Below are 17,528 nucleotides of genomic sequence, written 5' to 3' on the forward strand. Positions count from 1 at the left end.
AAAGTGTGGCCCAACTGGATACTGCGCTGCGCGGCTTCGGTATACCGCGAGCGGGCACAGAAGGCTGAAAGGCAAAGAATCAGTGCGTGGGGGATTCTCCCGCTGAAAGGTCAAAGTTCAAGGGAGAAAACCAAACCCCTCCCGGTGTTAAACAGCAGCCCATCAACCATCTGAACACACTTCAAGAGCTGCAATTGCGATCGGCTCTGAGGCCGCAAGACTCGCAAACGAGTCTGTCTGGATTCCAGGGGCCATTGTGTATTGGCCGCTCCAGCTACTGTCCAGTTCTCTGCGTGGCATTTCAAATCAACTGTGCGTGAGCTCGGGATCAGTGCGTGCCCCGCGCACCTTAGAGGGAACAGTGCTCTCCACCTCTCTCTTATTTAAGACGCTCCTTAAAACCAACCTCTTTGACCAAGCTTTTGGTCACCTGTCCTAATATCTCCTTATAAGTTTGGTAAAAATTTATGATCGTAATTTATTAATCCCAGGAATGACCTCAATTGTGAAACATTTTCAGGTGCTGGGGCTTTTATAACTGCTTCAATTTTTTCAGGTGACTTATGCAACCCTTCCTTATTAATTATGTGGCCACAATATGATATCTGATTTGGAAAAATTCGCACTTGGGGCGATTTGCTCGTAGGCCCCGTTCTTTCAGCCTAGTGAGCACCTGCTCCAAATTGGCAAGGTGCTCGTTGTCGTTTTCTCCTGTTATAAGGATGTCGTCTAGGTAACACTGAGTCCCCGGAATCCCTTGCAGGACTTGCTCCATAGCTCTTTGCCAGATAGCTGGAGCTGATGCTACTCCAAAAACCAGTCGATTGTACTTGTACAGGCCTTTGTGTGTGTTTATTGTGAGATACTTTTTAGAGGTCTCCTCAACCTCCATCTGTAGATATGCCTGTGCCAAGTCAATTTTTGTGAAACGTTTTCCTCCAGATAGGGAGGCGAAAATATCTTCTATCCTCGGAAGAGGATACTGTACCGTGTGAAGGACCGGGTTTACAGTCACCTTGAAGTCCCCACAGATGCGAATTTTTCTCTGTTCCTCAGTTATTTTTCAATGCTTTTTTCATGACTGGAACGATGGGTGTTGCCCATTCGCTCCAATCTATTTTGGATAATACGCCTGCCTTTTCCAAATTCTCCAGCTCTGCCTCGACTGCCGGACGTATTGCGTATGGCACCGGTCTTGCCTTAAAAATTTTTGGAATTGCTGTATCTTCCACTTTTATTGAGGCGGTGATGCCTTTCAAGGTTCCTAGTTTCTCTTGAAACACTTCTTTGGCGTTGGCCAAGATGTCTTTTAATCGTTCAGGTATGATGTCATCATTGTTTTTTTCCTTACTGGTCACCGTCAGTGCCTGAATGGAGTGCCAGTCTAAACGTATCTTCCTTATCCATTCACGTCCCAACAACGGTGGACCACCATCTTGTAGAATGTATAAATACAACTTTTGTATTTCTTTGCCGTTGTATACCACAGGCACCCTTATTTTTCCTTTGGGGTATACTTTCTGCCCCGTATATGTTTTTAAGATAATGGATGTGTCTTTTAGAGGTATATGCGAAAATAGCCTCTCGTAATCTCGTCGATTTATTATGGTTAGAGCTGATCCTGTATCTATCTCCATTTTAACTGGGGACCCTGCTATTATGAGGGTAACCCAAATGGTCTGGTAATCTTCATTGGCAATTACATTATGTAATTTGAGAGAGCTTAGTCTCTTGTTCCCGGAGTCGCTATCGCTCTTCTGGTCTTTGGAGCTACTGTCCGTCATCATTTGTACCTTTCTGTGCTTTTCCTTATTGATTCTTTCCCCGTTAGTGGATTTTTTATTTTCAGATTGGCATACACGTGGAATGTGTCCCATCTTTCCGCATCGCCTGCATGCTTTTTCTTTGAACCAGCAATCCTTCTGGTCATGGTTGGATCTGCCGCAGCGATAACATCTCTCGAAACCCCGTGTCATTTCATGGGTGCCGAAGTCCTGTGGCCTTTGCTGTATCTTTGCCACTCCTATTGCACTGAAAGCCTTGTCCAGTGTTAAATCTTTTCCAGAAGATACCTTTTTTTGTGTTTCTACACTTAGGGGATCGCAGATGAATTTGTCTTGCAAAGAATCTGCCAGTCCTGCCTCGAATTGGCAGTGTAGGGTATCAACAATCTCCTCAAAATTCTTGTCCATCGGTTCGGCTGGAGTGATTAAGTTGCGTAACAGCTTGTATGTTTCTGCGCCCATTAGATCCAGAAGCACTGAAGCTTTTTTTTCATCTTCTATTCCATTTGCGGTGCAAAACACCTCCACTCTTTCTACATATGTGGTCCAATCCTCTATCTTGTTATCAAAAACATCAATATTGCCAAAGTTAGGCTCTGTTTCGTTATCAAAAGCATCAATATTGCCAGACTTAGGCATTTCAAAAAAGATATGGCGCTTCCCGCGCTTTTTTTTTCTCTCTGTAGCAACGATATGGTGCTTCCTGCGCTTTCCCGCCGCTGCTACCGATAACGACGCTGTTTTACTGTGGTTTCCGTTTATTCACTGTTGGAGACTCGTTCCCGACGGAGGTCTAAACGTTGACCTGCTTGCCGCGCCGGCCGTCTCCCGAGTGCACCCTCCCAGTCCGTTATTGCTTGCCTCCGATTTCGCTGCCTGTCTCAGCTGTAGAGCCCGCCGCTGGAGCCCCAGCCTGACGCCCAGGAAGGATTAGCGCAGTACCTGCCACCAGCTTGGCCAGCTGGTGAAACCACAGTTTCTATTACTTCCTTGAGTCTTCTGGACGCTGGAGGAATCGATGTCCTTGAGGTGCTGCCGAATTGCAGGTAAGTCCGTTTCCACTTCGTCGCCACTGTAGTGTCCGTGTGTAGATAAAGACACTGAAGACAGGAGTTGGTTCATAGGTATTTACTAAGCAAGTCTGGGGGGGGTTCTAAAGGATATACACAATACACAGGCTTATATAGCCCAAGTGGCAATTGCCGGCATTACGCACACCTGGGGCTCTTAAAGGCACATACACCACAATTGCTCTTAAAGGCACATACACCACAATGCCCAAGATAGTGATACAGAAAACCCTGTATGTGAATTACTTTTAGATATTAGATGTACGCCATCATAAGATCTTGCAGGCATCTTTGAAAGTGGTAGCAGTAAGTTTGAAGATATTGTGGCTTTATTGAAGAAAAGACAAGCAAGCACAGTCATAAGTTAAATTTTATAAACGTATTTGCAATTAACCCCTTGAGCAGGCAAAATAATAAAACTGAAACTCTTTGTAAATAACTTATAAATAGGGTTTCTTTGAATTTCGTGTCCCTCTGGGAGCCTAATTAATCTAGTGTTCTTTTGGAAATTCAATACTTTTTTCATAATGTTGATTACATGTTGCCAGGCTCCTGTGTAATTGGCCTGCTCCTGTGTTCCACCAATCTAATTGTTTTGACAAAGAACCGCAGTTTTCCGCACATTATTTTACTTTGGGACTTTTTAACGTGTACTTCTGATGTACTCTTCGCTGAATAAACAGCCCTCTTTAAATTAATTTCTGTCAATAAGTTTCTGCAGCTGATTTTTTTCAACTAGTTAAACAAGACTGAGTGCACACAGAGTTTGAAGTCTTGATGAAAACCAAAAGAACCAAGTGCTGTCCTTTCAGTGTATTATTCTGCCATCAATACAATTGTTAACTACAAGGGTAAATGCATCCAGCAGAGGGCATTAAAGCACCTCTTGTAAAGTACTGCTTCAGATAAGGTATTACAGTACTGAGCAGTGTTCTACATAAGTCTGTCCTGGGTACTTCACTCTTCACATTATTTGGAACAGAGTGTAACTTGTGACACAAAACTTATTGCAGTAGCACAGTAAGTTCAATAGCCAGGTGACAAATGTACAACTTTCAGAAGATCTGGATCAGTTAGGCAGATGGCCAAGAAATGGCAGATGGATTTAATATAGGTAAATATAAGTAAATCTATATTGGAACAAGGAACAGCAAATGACTGTAGATGGTGAAGGATGTCAGCAGATGTGGAAAGTGAAAAGGATTTGATACAATTATTGAAAATTCATTGCTATTTTCTGGCCTGAGCAAAGCTTATAGAATACTTGGATACTTCTAAAAGGCCCATAAGTTGGAATACTTCATGCAATTTTGGACATCTTGGCTTCAAAGGAACATTGATATGCGGGAATGTGCTCAGGAATGATGAGGATGATTCCAGCTCTTAACTTGAGGTAAGTTTGTTGCGCTGCACTTGTTTTCACTGGAGAAGGGAACACTTGTCATCCAGGTCTTTAAAATGCTGAGACAAATAGATGATGTAGATCTAAGCAGGTGTGTGAGCGGGCTATTGGACTTGATTGTGAGTACAGAACAAGTGGACAAAATTAGCCAGTAATGGATATGTGGAACAGATTCTGAGCAAAAGCAATTAACGTGTTGATTAAACCGGATAAATATAATGGGATTGTAAGCTATAGGGATAGGTGGTTAGTGAGTTGATGAAATAATCCATGAAGCATAATGGTTTTCAAGCTGCTAGGGGTTGGGAGAAGGGAAAAGTATAAGGAAAGCAATGAGCAAGCGGTGAATAGTAGAGGTTGGGGGGATGAATAAATATTTGGGAACAGGTGTTTGATTATCTTGCATACCAGGATTTTTTTAAGCAGAACTATTTAAATTTTATGCAGAAATTAAATAAGTAGCTTGGCGTCTAATACAGGATCATTTGTGCATGGTCTCTGCAAGAAGTGGGCTTCAAGGGTTGTGAATAACCTTTACTTGTTCCATGCTTAATTTATGGAGTGTAGATTGAAACAAATGTGTGTATGATCTCTTATTAGTTAAAGATCTACTACAACAATAGTTTCTCTTTATGTCGCGTCTTTTTAACATAGCAATATGTCCCAAAGCGCTTCACAAAGGTGTAAGGAATAATCAGTGCTGCGTCGAAGAAGGATAGATTAATGGGGTGACCAAAAGTTTGGTCAAAGAAGTGGGTTTAGGCTATAAGTGGAGAGGCATTAGCCATTGCAGCCCAGAAATGATGCTGATCTGAAATAAGTACTAGAAGGTGATTTTAAAAGGTTTTGGACTTCCTAGGACGTATTCCTATCAAGTAGCTTAGTTTTGATACTATTGTTGAGTATTCAAAACCTGGAACTGTAGAGAGCTGAGTGTCTTGCTTTGGGGAAAAAGAGTGGAATGGGAGACGAGCGTAAAGGGAATAAGAAGTCATGATGGCCCATGATGCTTGCTGTTCACGACACTGACAGCTGCCCACAGAGTTTTCGTGGGCTTTTGAGTGGAGACTTGCTGTATTCGGGCATCTGATCCAGCAAGGCGCCCTCTACAGGGTATCTGTAGCGTCTGTAATCAGGGCAAGAAACAGCAAGACTCTTCAACCAATCCTTACTGAGACACGCAGAACCTAAATCAGGAACTTTAAATTAGATTTAAATCATGTACAGAAAGCAAAATAAAGTTTGGGAAAGAAAAATGAGATTAAGAGAGAGAAATCAGAGAGATAGACAGAAAAAGTAAAAAAAATTATTTTAATTTTAATTTTTAAAATCTCCAGCACGAATTAAATTCTGAAGGAATGAGACTCCGCACTTGTAAAATTACATTTTCAGGGCCAGAGAGGTTGTTTGGCAGTAATTATAACTGATCATGCCATTAAAAGTTCACTTACACCTGAATGCACCAGCCCTAACCTTTTCTGCCATGTTTAGTGGGTGTTAAGTAGGTAATTAGTGGGTAAGTTCTGCAACTTCACGCCATTACATTGATTTCAATGCCAAGACCCTCGGCAAGGTATTGTTGTAGCGTAGCATGTGGAGGAGCAGGGTAACTCGGACAGCAACTTCCGGATTTCCGTGTTTAGTTGTGCATGTACTTACTCTGGCGGTTGCTGTCCGATTTACTCCATAATAACGGTGAGCACTGTTAGCCTCGCCATTATTCTCAACACAACATCTGGGCCATGGTGTTTGTAAATACGATGGATGGAGTGTGAAATGAAAGTGTATAAATGATATTGACAGCTGAAGAGGATGGTAGTTGGGAGAGCAGGTAGGAATTGTGGTTTGAGAAACTCGTGTTGAATTGCACACCATCCTGAAGAAATTGATCATTTTGTGCCATTCCTCAGTGATACAAGAGCGAAATCCCCCCAATCAGGTTTCTGCCCCGCCACAGTACCGAAACAGCTCTTATCAAAGTCACAAATGACATCCTGTGTGACTGTGACAAAGATAAACTGTTCACCCTCGTCCTTCTCGACTTGTCTGCAGCCTTTGACACGGTTGACCACTCCATCTTCCTCCAATGCCTCTCCACCATCGTCCAGCTGTGTGGGACTGCACTCGCCTGGTTCCATTCTTATCTATCTAATCATAGCCAGAGAATCACCTGCAATGGCTTTTCTTCCCGCTCCCGCATCGTTACCTCTGGTGTCCCCCAAGGATCTATCCTTGGCCCCCTCCTATTTCTCATCTACATGCTGCCCCTCAGCGACATCATCCGAAAACGCAGGGTCAGTTTCCACATGTACGCTGACAACACCCAGCTCTACCTGATCATCACTTCTCTTGACCCCTCCACTCTCTAAATTGTCTGACTGCTTGTCCGACATCCAGTACTGGATGAGCAGAAATTTCCTCCAATTGGGAAGACCGAAGCCATTGTCTTCAGTCCCGGTCACAAATTCTATTCCCTAGCCACCGACTCCATCCCTCTCCCTAACATCTGTCTGAGGCTGAACCACACTGTTCGCAACCTCAGTGTCAAATTTGACCCTGAAATGGGTTTCCAACCACATATCTGCACCATAACTAAGACTATCTATTTTCACCTCCGTAACATTGCCTGTCTCAGCCCCTGCCTCAGCTCATCTGCTGCTGAAACTCTCATCCATACCTTTGTTACCTCTAGACTTATCTATTTCAACGCACTCCTGACTGGCCTCCCAAGTTCTACCCTATGTAAACTTGAGGTCATCCAAAACTTGGCTGCCCGTGTCCTAACTCGCACCAAGTTCCGTTCACACATCATCGCTGTGCTCGCTGACCTACATTGGCTCCTGGTTAAGCAACGCCTCGATTTTAAAATTCGCATCCTTGTTTTCAAATTCCTCCATGGCCTTGCCCTTCCCTATCTCTGTAATCTCCTTCAGCCCCACAACCCACCAAGATAAATGTGCTCCTCTAATTCTGCCCTCTTGAGCATCCCTGATTATAATCACTCAACCATTGGTAGCCGTGCCTTCTGTTGCCTAGGCCCTAAGCTCTGCAATTCCTTCCCTCAACCTCTCCGCCTCTCTACCCCTTTCCTCCTTTAAGACGCTCCTTAAACCACACCTCTTTGTCCAAGCTTTTGGCCATCTGCCCTAATTTCTCCTTATGTGGCTCGGTATCAAATTTGTTTTTATAACACTTCTGTGAAGTGGCTTGGGAAGTTTTACTGCATTAAAGGCATTTTATAAATACAAGTTGTTGTTGTTTAATTATCATTGGATTGACACTGAATCACAGGCGGGGTGTGTTGTAATCCATCTATAGTAGAACCAGCCTGTAGGGTGAGAATTGGCATGGTCTCACACTCGGAATCATGAATATTGAGATGTACACGCACCACATATTGATAGATTTCATACACAGTATATTTCAGTTATGGGACTATTCACTAAAACATAATACAGTTCCTGTTAATTAAAGGCAATTCTTATGTATGTCGCTTCTGCACATTCCAGGAGCTATGACCCTGCAATCTGTTTTGATCACTGTTTGGGGCTGATTCTCGAGAGCATTATTCTCAGAATAAATTATTGTGCAACGAATCAACTAATGTACTGTTTTCAGATTCCACAGTTGAAGGCATACAAATTCAGGCAATTACAGAACACTCTTTAGCTGTACTGTCAGGCTTTTCATTGCAAGTGCTTTGGAATAAAACAACATCACAATGTTTATTGTGTCATTGTGTTTGATATTCTTTGACCTGTCTGACTGGTTTGCTTTTAAAAGAGAGGCTTTCCTTAGGAAATACAGTATTTTAATTTGGTGAGTGCTAATGACTGTTATCAGCAGCCCCTACAGCTGGGGTCATGCAGCAGGCACTAAGTGTTTTAGTTTTCTTCGCATCTGCTGTGTTTGTGTTCTTTGTGGAATTCTTAACACACAGGGCTGTAACTGGGAAGAAGCTGTAATAAAATATAAATCTCCCTGTTTGTTAGTTTTATGTAATTTAAGGTTGATGGAACAATAGGCAAGATTTTGCTTCCAGAACAAAGGGACGCAATCTTAAAATTAGAGCTAGGCTGTCTTCACATAAAGGGCAGTTGAAATCTGGAACCTCTGAAAAAGCTGTTGAGGTGGGAGTCGATCCAAAAATTCAAAACTGAGATAGATTTTTGTTGGGAAAGGGTATTACGGGATATGGAGCAAAGGCAGGTAAATGGAGTTCATCAGCCATGATTTAATTGAATAGTGGAACAGGCTCGAGGGTCTGAATGGTCTACTCCTGTTCCTATGTAGGTGTCTGTATAAATGTTCTGACCGCCAGGGACCAATTACCACACTTTAGCCTGATGATGTAAACTGTCCATCTCGAGTCTGCCTTCATCACCATAGACTCCAGTTCATAAATGTGACATTGGTAACAGGACCCTGTTTTACTACTGTAAATCTGGGCGGAGATGACCACAACATTATATATCTTGAGTTAAATTTTCTATCTTTGTTTTTGGAATGCTGAGCTTGCCTTTTGGGTTCTGTCAGCATCTCTTGGATGGCACACTATTAAGCTGTATGAATTGCTTCAAAATGGATCCCTTGGATGTGGGCGTGATGGTCACTACTGTTGCATGAATCGAGATTTCCTTAGGGTTGTTCAGAATAATTGAACGATCTACTTCATTCCTTAGAATGTTAACTGACCGTTCTTGTTCATCCAGATGTTGTGTACTTAATGAAATCCCTCTAAACTGGCATATATCTTCAGCCCAGTCTACAGTTCCTTTGGTAAGATGTTCCTCCCAAGCATCAGCTTTCTAATGCAAATAGCTTTTCCCCTCTCATCTGGATAGGGTGATAGAGGATCTTTTACAAGGCAGCCAAAATAAATCCTTTTCCACATACTTTACGGGTGCTTTACCTTGACGGGGATTGCAAAGCTCAAGTTTGAGGGTAGGGATTATTAAGACTGCCCTTGCTTATAACCGAGCAAATGGTCTGCACATAGCCAGAAAGGTTCAAGATTTTCCAGTAAATGCTAATCCCTCCATTTTGGGAACAACTGTCTGGGTTCCATTCCTCAAATAGTCGCTTTTGGTGGCCATCCGAGCTATAGCTTGCACAAACACTGGTCTAATATTTTTATTGAAAGAAAGATTTATGGGCATCCGATCTCAAGATTTCTTGAAGATTCTCTTCAGTTATGTGGAGAGATTGGAGAAGCTGGGATTGTTCTCATTAGAGCAGAGAAAGTTAAGGGGAGACCTAATACAGGTATTCAAAATTATGGGGTTTTGATAGAGCAAGTAGGGAGAAACTGTTTCCTCTGGCAAGTGGGTCGGTAACCAGAAGTCATTAAAATAATTGGCAAAAGAACTAGAGGGGCAATGAAGAGAAATGTTTTCACAGAGGGTTGTTTTAGATCTAGAAAACACCTGAAAGGGTGGTGGAAGCAAATTCCATTGGAACTTTCAAAAGACAATTGGACATGTATTTTGAAGAGGACTAATTTGCAAGGTTATGGAAAAATAGCTGGGGTGTGGGACTAAATTGGACAGCTCTTTCAAAGAACCTGCACAGGCATGACAGGCCAAATGGCCTCTATGCTGTAAGATTTTATAATTCTATGATTTTCCCCCCATTTTGATGCAGTTTTGGATGTTGAAGATAGTATCCAATGTCTACTGTATTATTCCTATTCATCTGCGTCAGTCAGGCTCCAAGGTAACAGGCATGTTAGAGACCAAGTTAGGAGAGGAGCTATTCAGGGAGCTGGTTGTAATTGAGATGGTCACCTGGTAATAGAAGGTCAGATATTTCAGTTAAATTTACTTCCTCGTTTCAAAGTCAAGAAAATAAGTCAAGAGTGCCAATTTGAGCTCTTGGGACCTAACCCATTTTTAAGCTTGGACCTTCCATAATTCTGCCGAGCTTCCCAGAGGTTGGAAATTGCATGCGATGATGAACAAAATGTAGAGAGTGCGGAACCAATGGAAGGTAAGTGAATGGGACTAACGGCTGCATTCAGAGAAGGTCAGATGGGAAGAAGAGGGGGAAAAATTACTCTTTTTATAAAAAAAAAAAAAAAAAATATAGAAAGTTGGGCACGTTGTAAACCATGTAGCAGTTTAGATCGAGGCAAAAAGCTGGGAACTGACGAGGGTATTAATTGAAAGTTAACTTTGTTGAGCCATGAGTGAAGCAATGATTAAAGCAGATTCTGATAGCTATTAAAATAGTGTAAAATGTTCATTGTAACATGTTGATTTAAAATCATGATTTCTGTGATGTGTGTTTATTTTTGAACAACTTTGTGTTTGTTTTGGCTGTAGAAACCATATTTTGAATAAAAAGCAGATGTACATTAACTATTTTTCATTAGACTTTGCAATGATCAGTGTGTTGACAATTTAGTGCTCCTGGTAGGGTGTCAGAAGCAGCTTTTAATTTTAAAAAAATTGCTTTACTCCTGGCTGTTGGAAAATCTGAGTCAATATGATAAGAAAGTAGCTAAATAAAACTGGAAGCTGTTCCTGAATTGTAGTGTGAATTTGAAAAAATTCCATTTTAGTAACGATCCTAGTTGTGCTGCATTCTGGCAGGTGACTGAGAATGCTCTTAATTAATGCTAAAGATGTTTGTCCTAACTCCTTTTGAAAGGTGAATGGATGAGGCTGTAATGTGTAAGTATTACTAAAGATGTTATAGTAATTAGCTCAGGTGTAATATTCTTATTGTAACTCTAGCAACTAGGATTCAAACTGGTTAGTGGTATGTGTTTGGATGTGACATAGGATATACGACACAGAAACAGGCCATTCGGCCTAACCAGTCCATGCCGGTGTTTATGCTCCACTCGAGCCTCCTCCCGTCTTTCCTCATCTGACTCTATCAGCGTAACCCTCTATTCTCTTCTCACTCAGATGCTTATCTAGCCTCCCCTTAAATGCATCAATACTGTTCGCTTCAAGCACTCCCTGTGGTAGCGAGTTCCACATTTTCACCACTGTCTGGGTAAAGAAGTTCCTTCTGAATTCCCTATTTGATTTCATACACATATATACAAGCTAGTTCACATCACTTAAACCATTCGTCTGCAGGCAGTTTGTGCTGTAAAGCACACAGGAGGTTGTGCACATGATGTCATAAGAAAAAAGCAATTATGATTGGATCCAAGCATTGATCTGTGTGTGTAATTTTGGGGGGGGCTTGTAAAATAGCCCAGCTACTTTTAATTGTACCGCTATTTCTCGAGAGGTTTTAAAATATGTAGTACAGTACTGTGTTTGAAGGTGAATTCCCCTTTTATTTGTAGCCGAGCTGGTTTTGGATAGAGGGAGAGTGCAGTTGCTGACTATCTCACAGTATGAAGAAGCTGGAACTGTGAAAGAGCCAGCGCAGGGTTAACTGTCACCTTTGCAGCCGCGTGATAGCTTAAATGAATTGCTGTATTAATATACTTTAAGTCAGACCGAGAGATTTAGCACGCCACTGACCTGTTCAAGCTGCACAGCCAGCTCAGTGCTGTATGGCTTCACTGCTGGCTGCGACACTCAACATGGGCACCTTTATTCATCTGGTCAGGCGCAAGTTCAAAAGGCGTCGGAAGAAGCGGTCAGAAAGGAAAGGTAGAGTTTAATTTCTACTTTCTCTTTTATTGTGTGCTAGAAATGGTGTGAACTGCTGCTTGAACAGACAGACTTGTGATACCTAAGGTTTTGGCTCCTTTTGCACATTGCATACTTGTGTGGGACTGGGGAAGAAGGAGGCAGTTCAGTTATTTGCTTTCCAGAGGTTAATTAGGTTTTCTGAACTTAAGCAGCATTTAGCTGTCCCCAGCCACTTATTGTTATTGAAACAGACTAGAAAAATTGGTGGCAATGCTGATGTTTGCACCACTGTAGTTTGTCTGCTAAGAGACTGTTTAATGCTCATTGTAACATTGGAGCCAATTCTGAATGAACACTAAATGTCCCTGATTGTAATTACATGCAGTCCGTTGTGTTTAGTTGCACAGTAAAATTAATTTTCAATTTTCTCTGATTGTGTTAGCGTCTCTAGATAACTAGTAATTCTGCTTTTTCATATTGTTGTATTAAAACCATATTATAATATCCTAATTTATATTCATCCTTCAGCTTGGCTAATTAAGAGAGATGAATATTTGACCATCTAAAGATTGGCGAAAGAGAACTTAAAAGCTTGAGTCAGGAGGCGACCTGAGCTTGTGAGCTTAAAATACCTGCCAGGACTTGGCCACAGCGGTTGATTTAGTTAGGGGATGAGTGTGGAGAGGCGATGAGAAGTGGAATTTGAGGCCATTTCTGTTGTTATCTGAAATATAGCAGGTTGTTCTGTGTAAGTACAGAATAGAAGGGATTGAGATTGTGCTCCTGAGACTCTTAACCATGTAGTTTTGTTTAAAACACCCTAGGAGATGATCACCTCTTTTCGGTAAATGGGGCCGTGTATGGGAGTAACCTTAGTTTGGCAATGCAGGTGGGGAGCTGTCTGCCTTGAGCGCAGTGAGATGATTTATTCACCCGAGACCTGTTGTCTTCTGGTGTATCTTTTGAGGTCTTAATTATAGTACTTAGCATTTTGGAACTTTTAATATTCAGTTGGATATAATCAGTCAGCTATAATTAATCTTCAGTTTCCCCAATGGTAACTCTCAAATCATTAAGGAAATAAATATAAATACACAGGATGAGAGCTCAGTACCAAGTGTTACATGACAGGTTTATAAACCACTGTACTGTATTTTCTGAAGCTATTCCATGGCCTTTAAACACAGTATCCCAGTCGTCTTTGTCAAGGGATCTGAAAGTTATGGTAGAATCTCCTGGACCTATACCATCTGCTCCCTTGTAGTATTTGAACTTCATTATTCCTTGGATTCTTCAAATATTTTATTCGTTTTCTTTGGTAAGCTTAGTGCTCTTTTTGTGTCAAATTATTGTGTGATTTAAAACAAAAACTTGTTACTGATTTCAGTCCTGAAGTGAAGTGCTTTCCAGAGTCGAGGTATATTAGGGCATAAGTCATCCAAGGTGATTGTTACGTACCTCCGAGGGCCAGCTACATTAGCCACGGTGTGAGAGAATTTTGCATGCTTGCATTCTTGATTAAGGAATGGTGTATTACATCCAGTAAAAGTGAGGGGGAAAGGACGGATTTAAAGAAAGGAAGCAAAATCTAAAACTGAGATGTGCTGAAAATAATCATCTCAAAGCTATTGCGCAGAGAACCTTGTCAAAAAACTGATCCTGTTCGCTCAAGAATTAGTCTCTGTTCTGCAAAGTTCTTCATTTATAAATCATAAATTTAACGAATCAGGATTACAAGAACGTTTATTTAGATGTTTTAAATTCTTCTCAAAGCGATATGATGGACAGATTTCAGATTATTATTTTATCAGGACTCTAAAGTGTGTAGAGGTCAGTAAAGCATTCAGTATAAAATAAATCTCCACTCTAAATGCCTATTACAATTGAGCAGATGGGTAATTCTCTACAATTCTCAAAGAAATGAGAGAAGAGGTTGGCTACATCTGCTTAAAACTTATTCAGAGCTTCAGTAACACAGCCGTATGGGACTAACGGATGCTACATTTTATTCTGATGCATTCTTTAAAAAAAGAGCGAGTTAATAGAGAGATATAGGTCAGTCAGTCTAATATCTTTAAGTAGGGAAAATTCCCCAATATTTTACAGGATATTCATCTGAAAGGTGCAGGTGCCCTAAAGACTAGGCAATTAGTCGTGCATCATGGTCTGTTTGCCGTGCCTCCTAAAGAATTAAACTCAATTGGGGAACAAGGAGCACCTTGTGGATATAGTTTATTTGGACATTCAGTAGATGTTTGATGAAGTTTTGAGTCTTTTGTAATTAATGGCATGAGTAGAAGAGGTTTAAAAGAGTCTGGGATTGTTATTCTGGAGAAGCAAAGGCTCTGCGGAGATGATATTTAAAATCCTTAAGGGAATGAATAAATAGAACAGTGGTATGTTTGAGATTGCCACAAATTCCAGGACCTAGCTTGACCTTGGAAGAGGGACTCTGCTTGGATAGCTTAGAGATAACTACTTTATGGAGAGAGTGGTGAATATGTGGAACAGACTGTCCAGGAAGCAGTGCAAGCAGATAGTGTGGAAAATTGAAGTATTTGATGGAGTGGGTGATTGCGCGATAGTTTTTGGAACTGGCCATATGGATTGCATAGTCTTTTCTGGCCCTGTAGTTTCATATGTTTCTAGAAAAGGCTTTGCCTGGGAGGGTAGTGACTTGTGGAATTTGATGCTAAGAGATCTGGAGGAGGGCATTACTTATAATATACATTTTGCTCATGACCCCAAACTACTTGGGTAGGTGATGAGAGGATGTGTGATTGATACTCGCATGGTTCTACGTCAGTTAAGTAGATAGGCTAAAGGACTGAGATTTTTATATAGACGGATGTTAAGTAATGCACAATGAAATTGGTTAAAACAACTCAAACAAACTGTGCATAACCATGGGTGCATTTTTGAGAAAGGTGGAAAAGGATTTATTGAAAGCAGCATTAATACTTTTAACAGTGCTAATTGAATAGCGAGTTGAATGTTGAAGGATTTGACCACCGGTCCAAACTTGTTCTAACATTATACAGATGGGTAAAGTCATGTTTGGAGCACTGTGTTAATTTTTGCACTCTGTATTTGATAGGGAGTTGCTACATTATAAAATTAAGCTGGAGGACATAAATATAAAATTAGCAACTTATCCAGCTATTTTCCACAGGGGAAAAACTGTTAAGTATTGTTGGTTATAAGGATCAATGGATAATTATTTAGGGAATATGGTAACTCTTGAGCTTCAAGGACCTAAGTCATCTAAAGAATGTAACTGACTAGTTAAATAACATAAATTGTAAGGTTGAATTCATGGTCTGATTTCATGGTCTGTAATTTGCTTAATTATCCTTTTTGGTGTCTGGGAGATATTTCACAACAGCTTTATCTTGTTGTGATTGGTTGTCTCCTTCACAGGATTGAGTGATCAGGCTCAAGTCTATGCTGAGGCAACTTGTGCATCTCCTGTGGAGGGAGTAAGCTTGATGGGTTGAACAGACTTTTTTTGTGTGTCTCAGCTGCACTGTGCATGCTGTCTAAAATAGATGCAAATGCATTACTTGTACTTGAGTGAAATGCTGAGGTCACTTAGAAGCTCCAGTGGTAGCACGCTCCCCTCCGAGTCAGAAGGTTGTGGGTTAAAACTCCATGCAGAGATTTAGGCACATAATCTAGGTTGATTGCAGCACCGAGGGACTGATCATTTGGCTAATATCAGGAATTCAACACGTGGAAATCTTCAGAACATGAACCAATTTATAGTGCAGTATGTTGGTGCACTATCACATTGCCAAATAGGGTTTAATATTTCCAACTGGTAACTCAGATCTTGATATTTTGGTACCCTCACTGGTTGGATGGTTGTTTGCTCATTCTAAGTCGCTGACAATGTAAGGGGTTGAATCAGCTCTCCACCACAGAAAACAACTGTGGCTGAGGGATTAGAATCTTGGCCAATGTGAGACTTCAAATCATAAGTTGACAAAGCAGCAGTGTTAACTGTTTTGTGAACAGGATATCTTGGTTGAAGTTTTTCTGTTTGACTTGGACTGTTTCAGGTCATGCAGCAGGTAATTGTTCATACATGGGGCATTAATTCTCCTTTCCTGCAATTCTGTGGCTAACAAGAGCCAAGTGAAAATTGTGGAATGTGTCTGTACTGAATACTCCCTTGGGCAGTGCGACCTAACGTCAACTTGCTCTACACTTCACATTATCGGAGAACCTTGTGGTAGGGTTTAACATCACAGCAAGTGTTCAGAAACAATTTGTTTCTGATAATTTCCTATCCTGAGAGCTGGGAACGTTGCCATATCAGAACAACAAACGGAATACAAATTCAGTGCTCTCGTGGGGTATGATGTACAATCGGTCTGCTTCAATCCAGAGCTGTGTATAATTCAATATTTATAATACAACGGATTTCAGTTCACTATTGGCTGCAAAGCTCACTCCTGTGGCGTGACCAATATGGTTTCTGTATATGGCTGAACATGGTGCACAAAGAATTTTGCCCAAATTAATAGATTGTCAGCGAGTGGATTATTTGGGTCTGGAATTTCCCAGGGTTCTAAAGTTTCATGCTAGAGTATAACATTTAGTAAATTTTGGGTTTACATTACAACAGTGACTATACTTCAGAAGTACTTTATTGGTTGTAAAGTACTTCAGAATGATCTGAGGTTGTGAAAGGCGCTATAAAAAAAACTGGAAGTTCTTTTCTTTAAATTTAATAAAGGTCAGAATTGGTTGTCATAGCAGTGCAACCAAAGGTAACTAACATGTTTCTTGAGTTTGATCCTGGTACTTGTGAATCTAAAAAGACCACTCGGGTCCCACCCTATATTTTTAATGTCTAAAATGTGTTAAGAAAGTAAGAAAGACTTGCATTTCTATTGCACCTTTCACGACCACCAGACTTCCCAAAACGCTTTACAGCCAATTAAGTACTTTTTGAAATTTAGTCACCGTTATAATGTAGGAAACGTGGCAGCCAAATTGCACACAGCAAGCTCCCACAAACAGCAATGTGATAATGACCAGATAATCTGTTTTAGTGATGTTGATTAAGACATAAATATTGGCCAGGACATGGATAACTCCCCTACTCTTCTTCGAAATAGTGCCATAGGATCTTTTACGTCCACCTGAGAAAGCAGACGGGGCCTCGGTTTAACATCTCATCCGAAAGGCGGCACCTCCGGCAGTGCAGCACTCCCTCATCGCTGCACTGGAGTGTCAGCCTAGATTTTTGTGCTCAGGGTCCCTGGAGTGTGACTTGAACCCACAACCTTCTGACTCAGACGCTACCCACTGAACCACGGCTGACATTAAATTAAAAAGAAAACTATTTGTTGCAAGTCTCTAGTTCTGATGAAGGTGCACACCCAAAGCATTAACTTTTCTTACTTTTTCGGAAGCTGACCAACTTGCTGCGTTTTTCCTACATTTCCTATTTTTAGTAGCTTTTTGAAACACATCCAGTTGTCTTTTGAGTTTTGTAAGCTTACTTGTAACATAGTTTTGAGGCAATTTCTACATTTTGTTCTCCTTAATCATTTTCTCCCCACCCCCCCACCTCTCCTGAAAGCATTGACTCCTTGCTGGGGTATTAATCCAGATGCTAGTTGCCTTTTGGTGCCTTGCCCAAATGACCATCAGTCATGTA

General features: G+C 41.1%; 1 protein-coding gene across 5 annotated transcripts in view; it reads left to right on the plus strand.

The window, feature by feature from the left end:
* Positions 1-17,528, plus strand: part of LOC147120040 (double-stranded RNA-specific editase 1-like) — a 365,909-nt gene that overhangs the window by 141,287 nt on the left and 207,094 nt on the right. Inside the window, exon 1 of one of the 5 annotated variants that reach the window (XM_085985546.1) lies at positions 11,703-11,875. The exons of the other annotated variants lie outside the window; for them this stretch is intronic. Coding sequence (XP_085841672.1) covers positions 11,776-11,875 — 100 coding nt within the window. The 5' untranslated portion in view covers positions 11,703-11,775. Of the gene's footprint in view, positions 1-11,702; positions 11,876-17,528 lie in introns of those variants that run through there. 5 annotated transcript variants of the gene reach the window in all.

This window comes from Somniosus microcephalus, chromosome 4 (genome assembly GCF_052327205.1).
Source record: "Somniosus microcephalus isolate GS21.2 chromosome 4, FLI_Smic_1.0, whole genome shotgun sequence".
In the NCBI taxonomy this organism is placed as follows: Eukaryota; Metazoa; Chordata; class Chondrichthyes; order Squaliformes; family Somniosidae; genus Somniosus; species Somniosus microcephalus.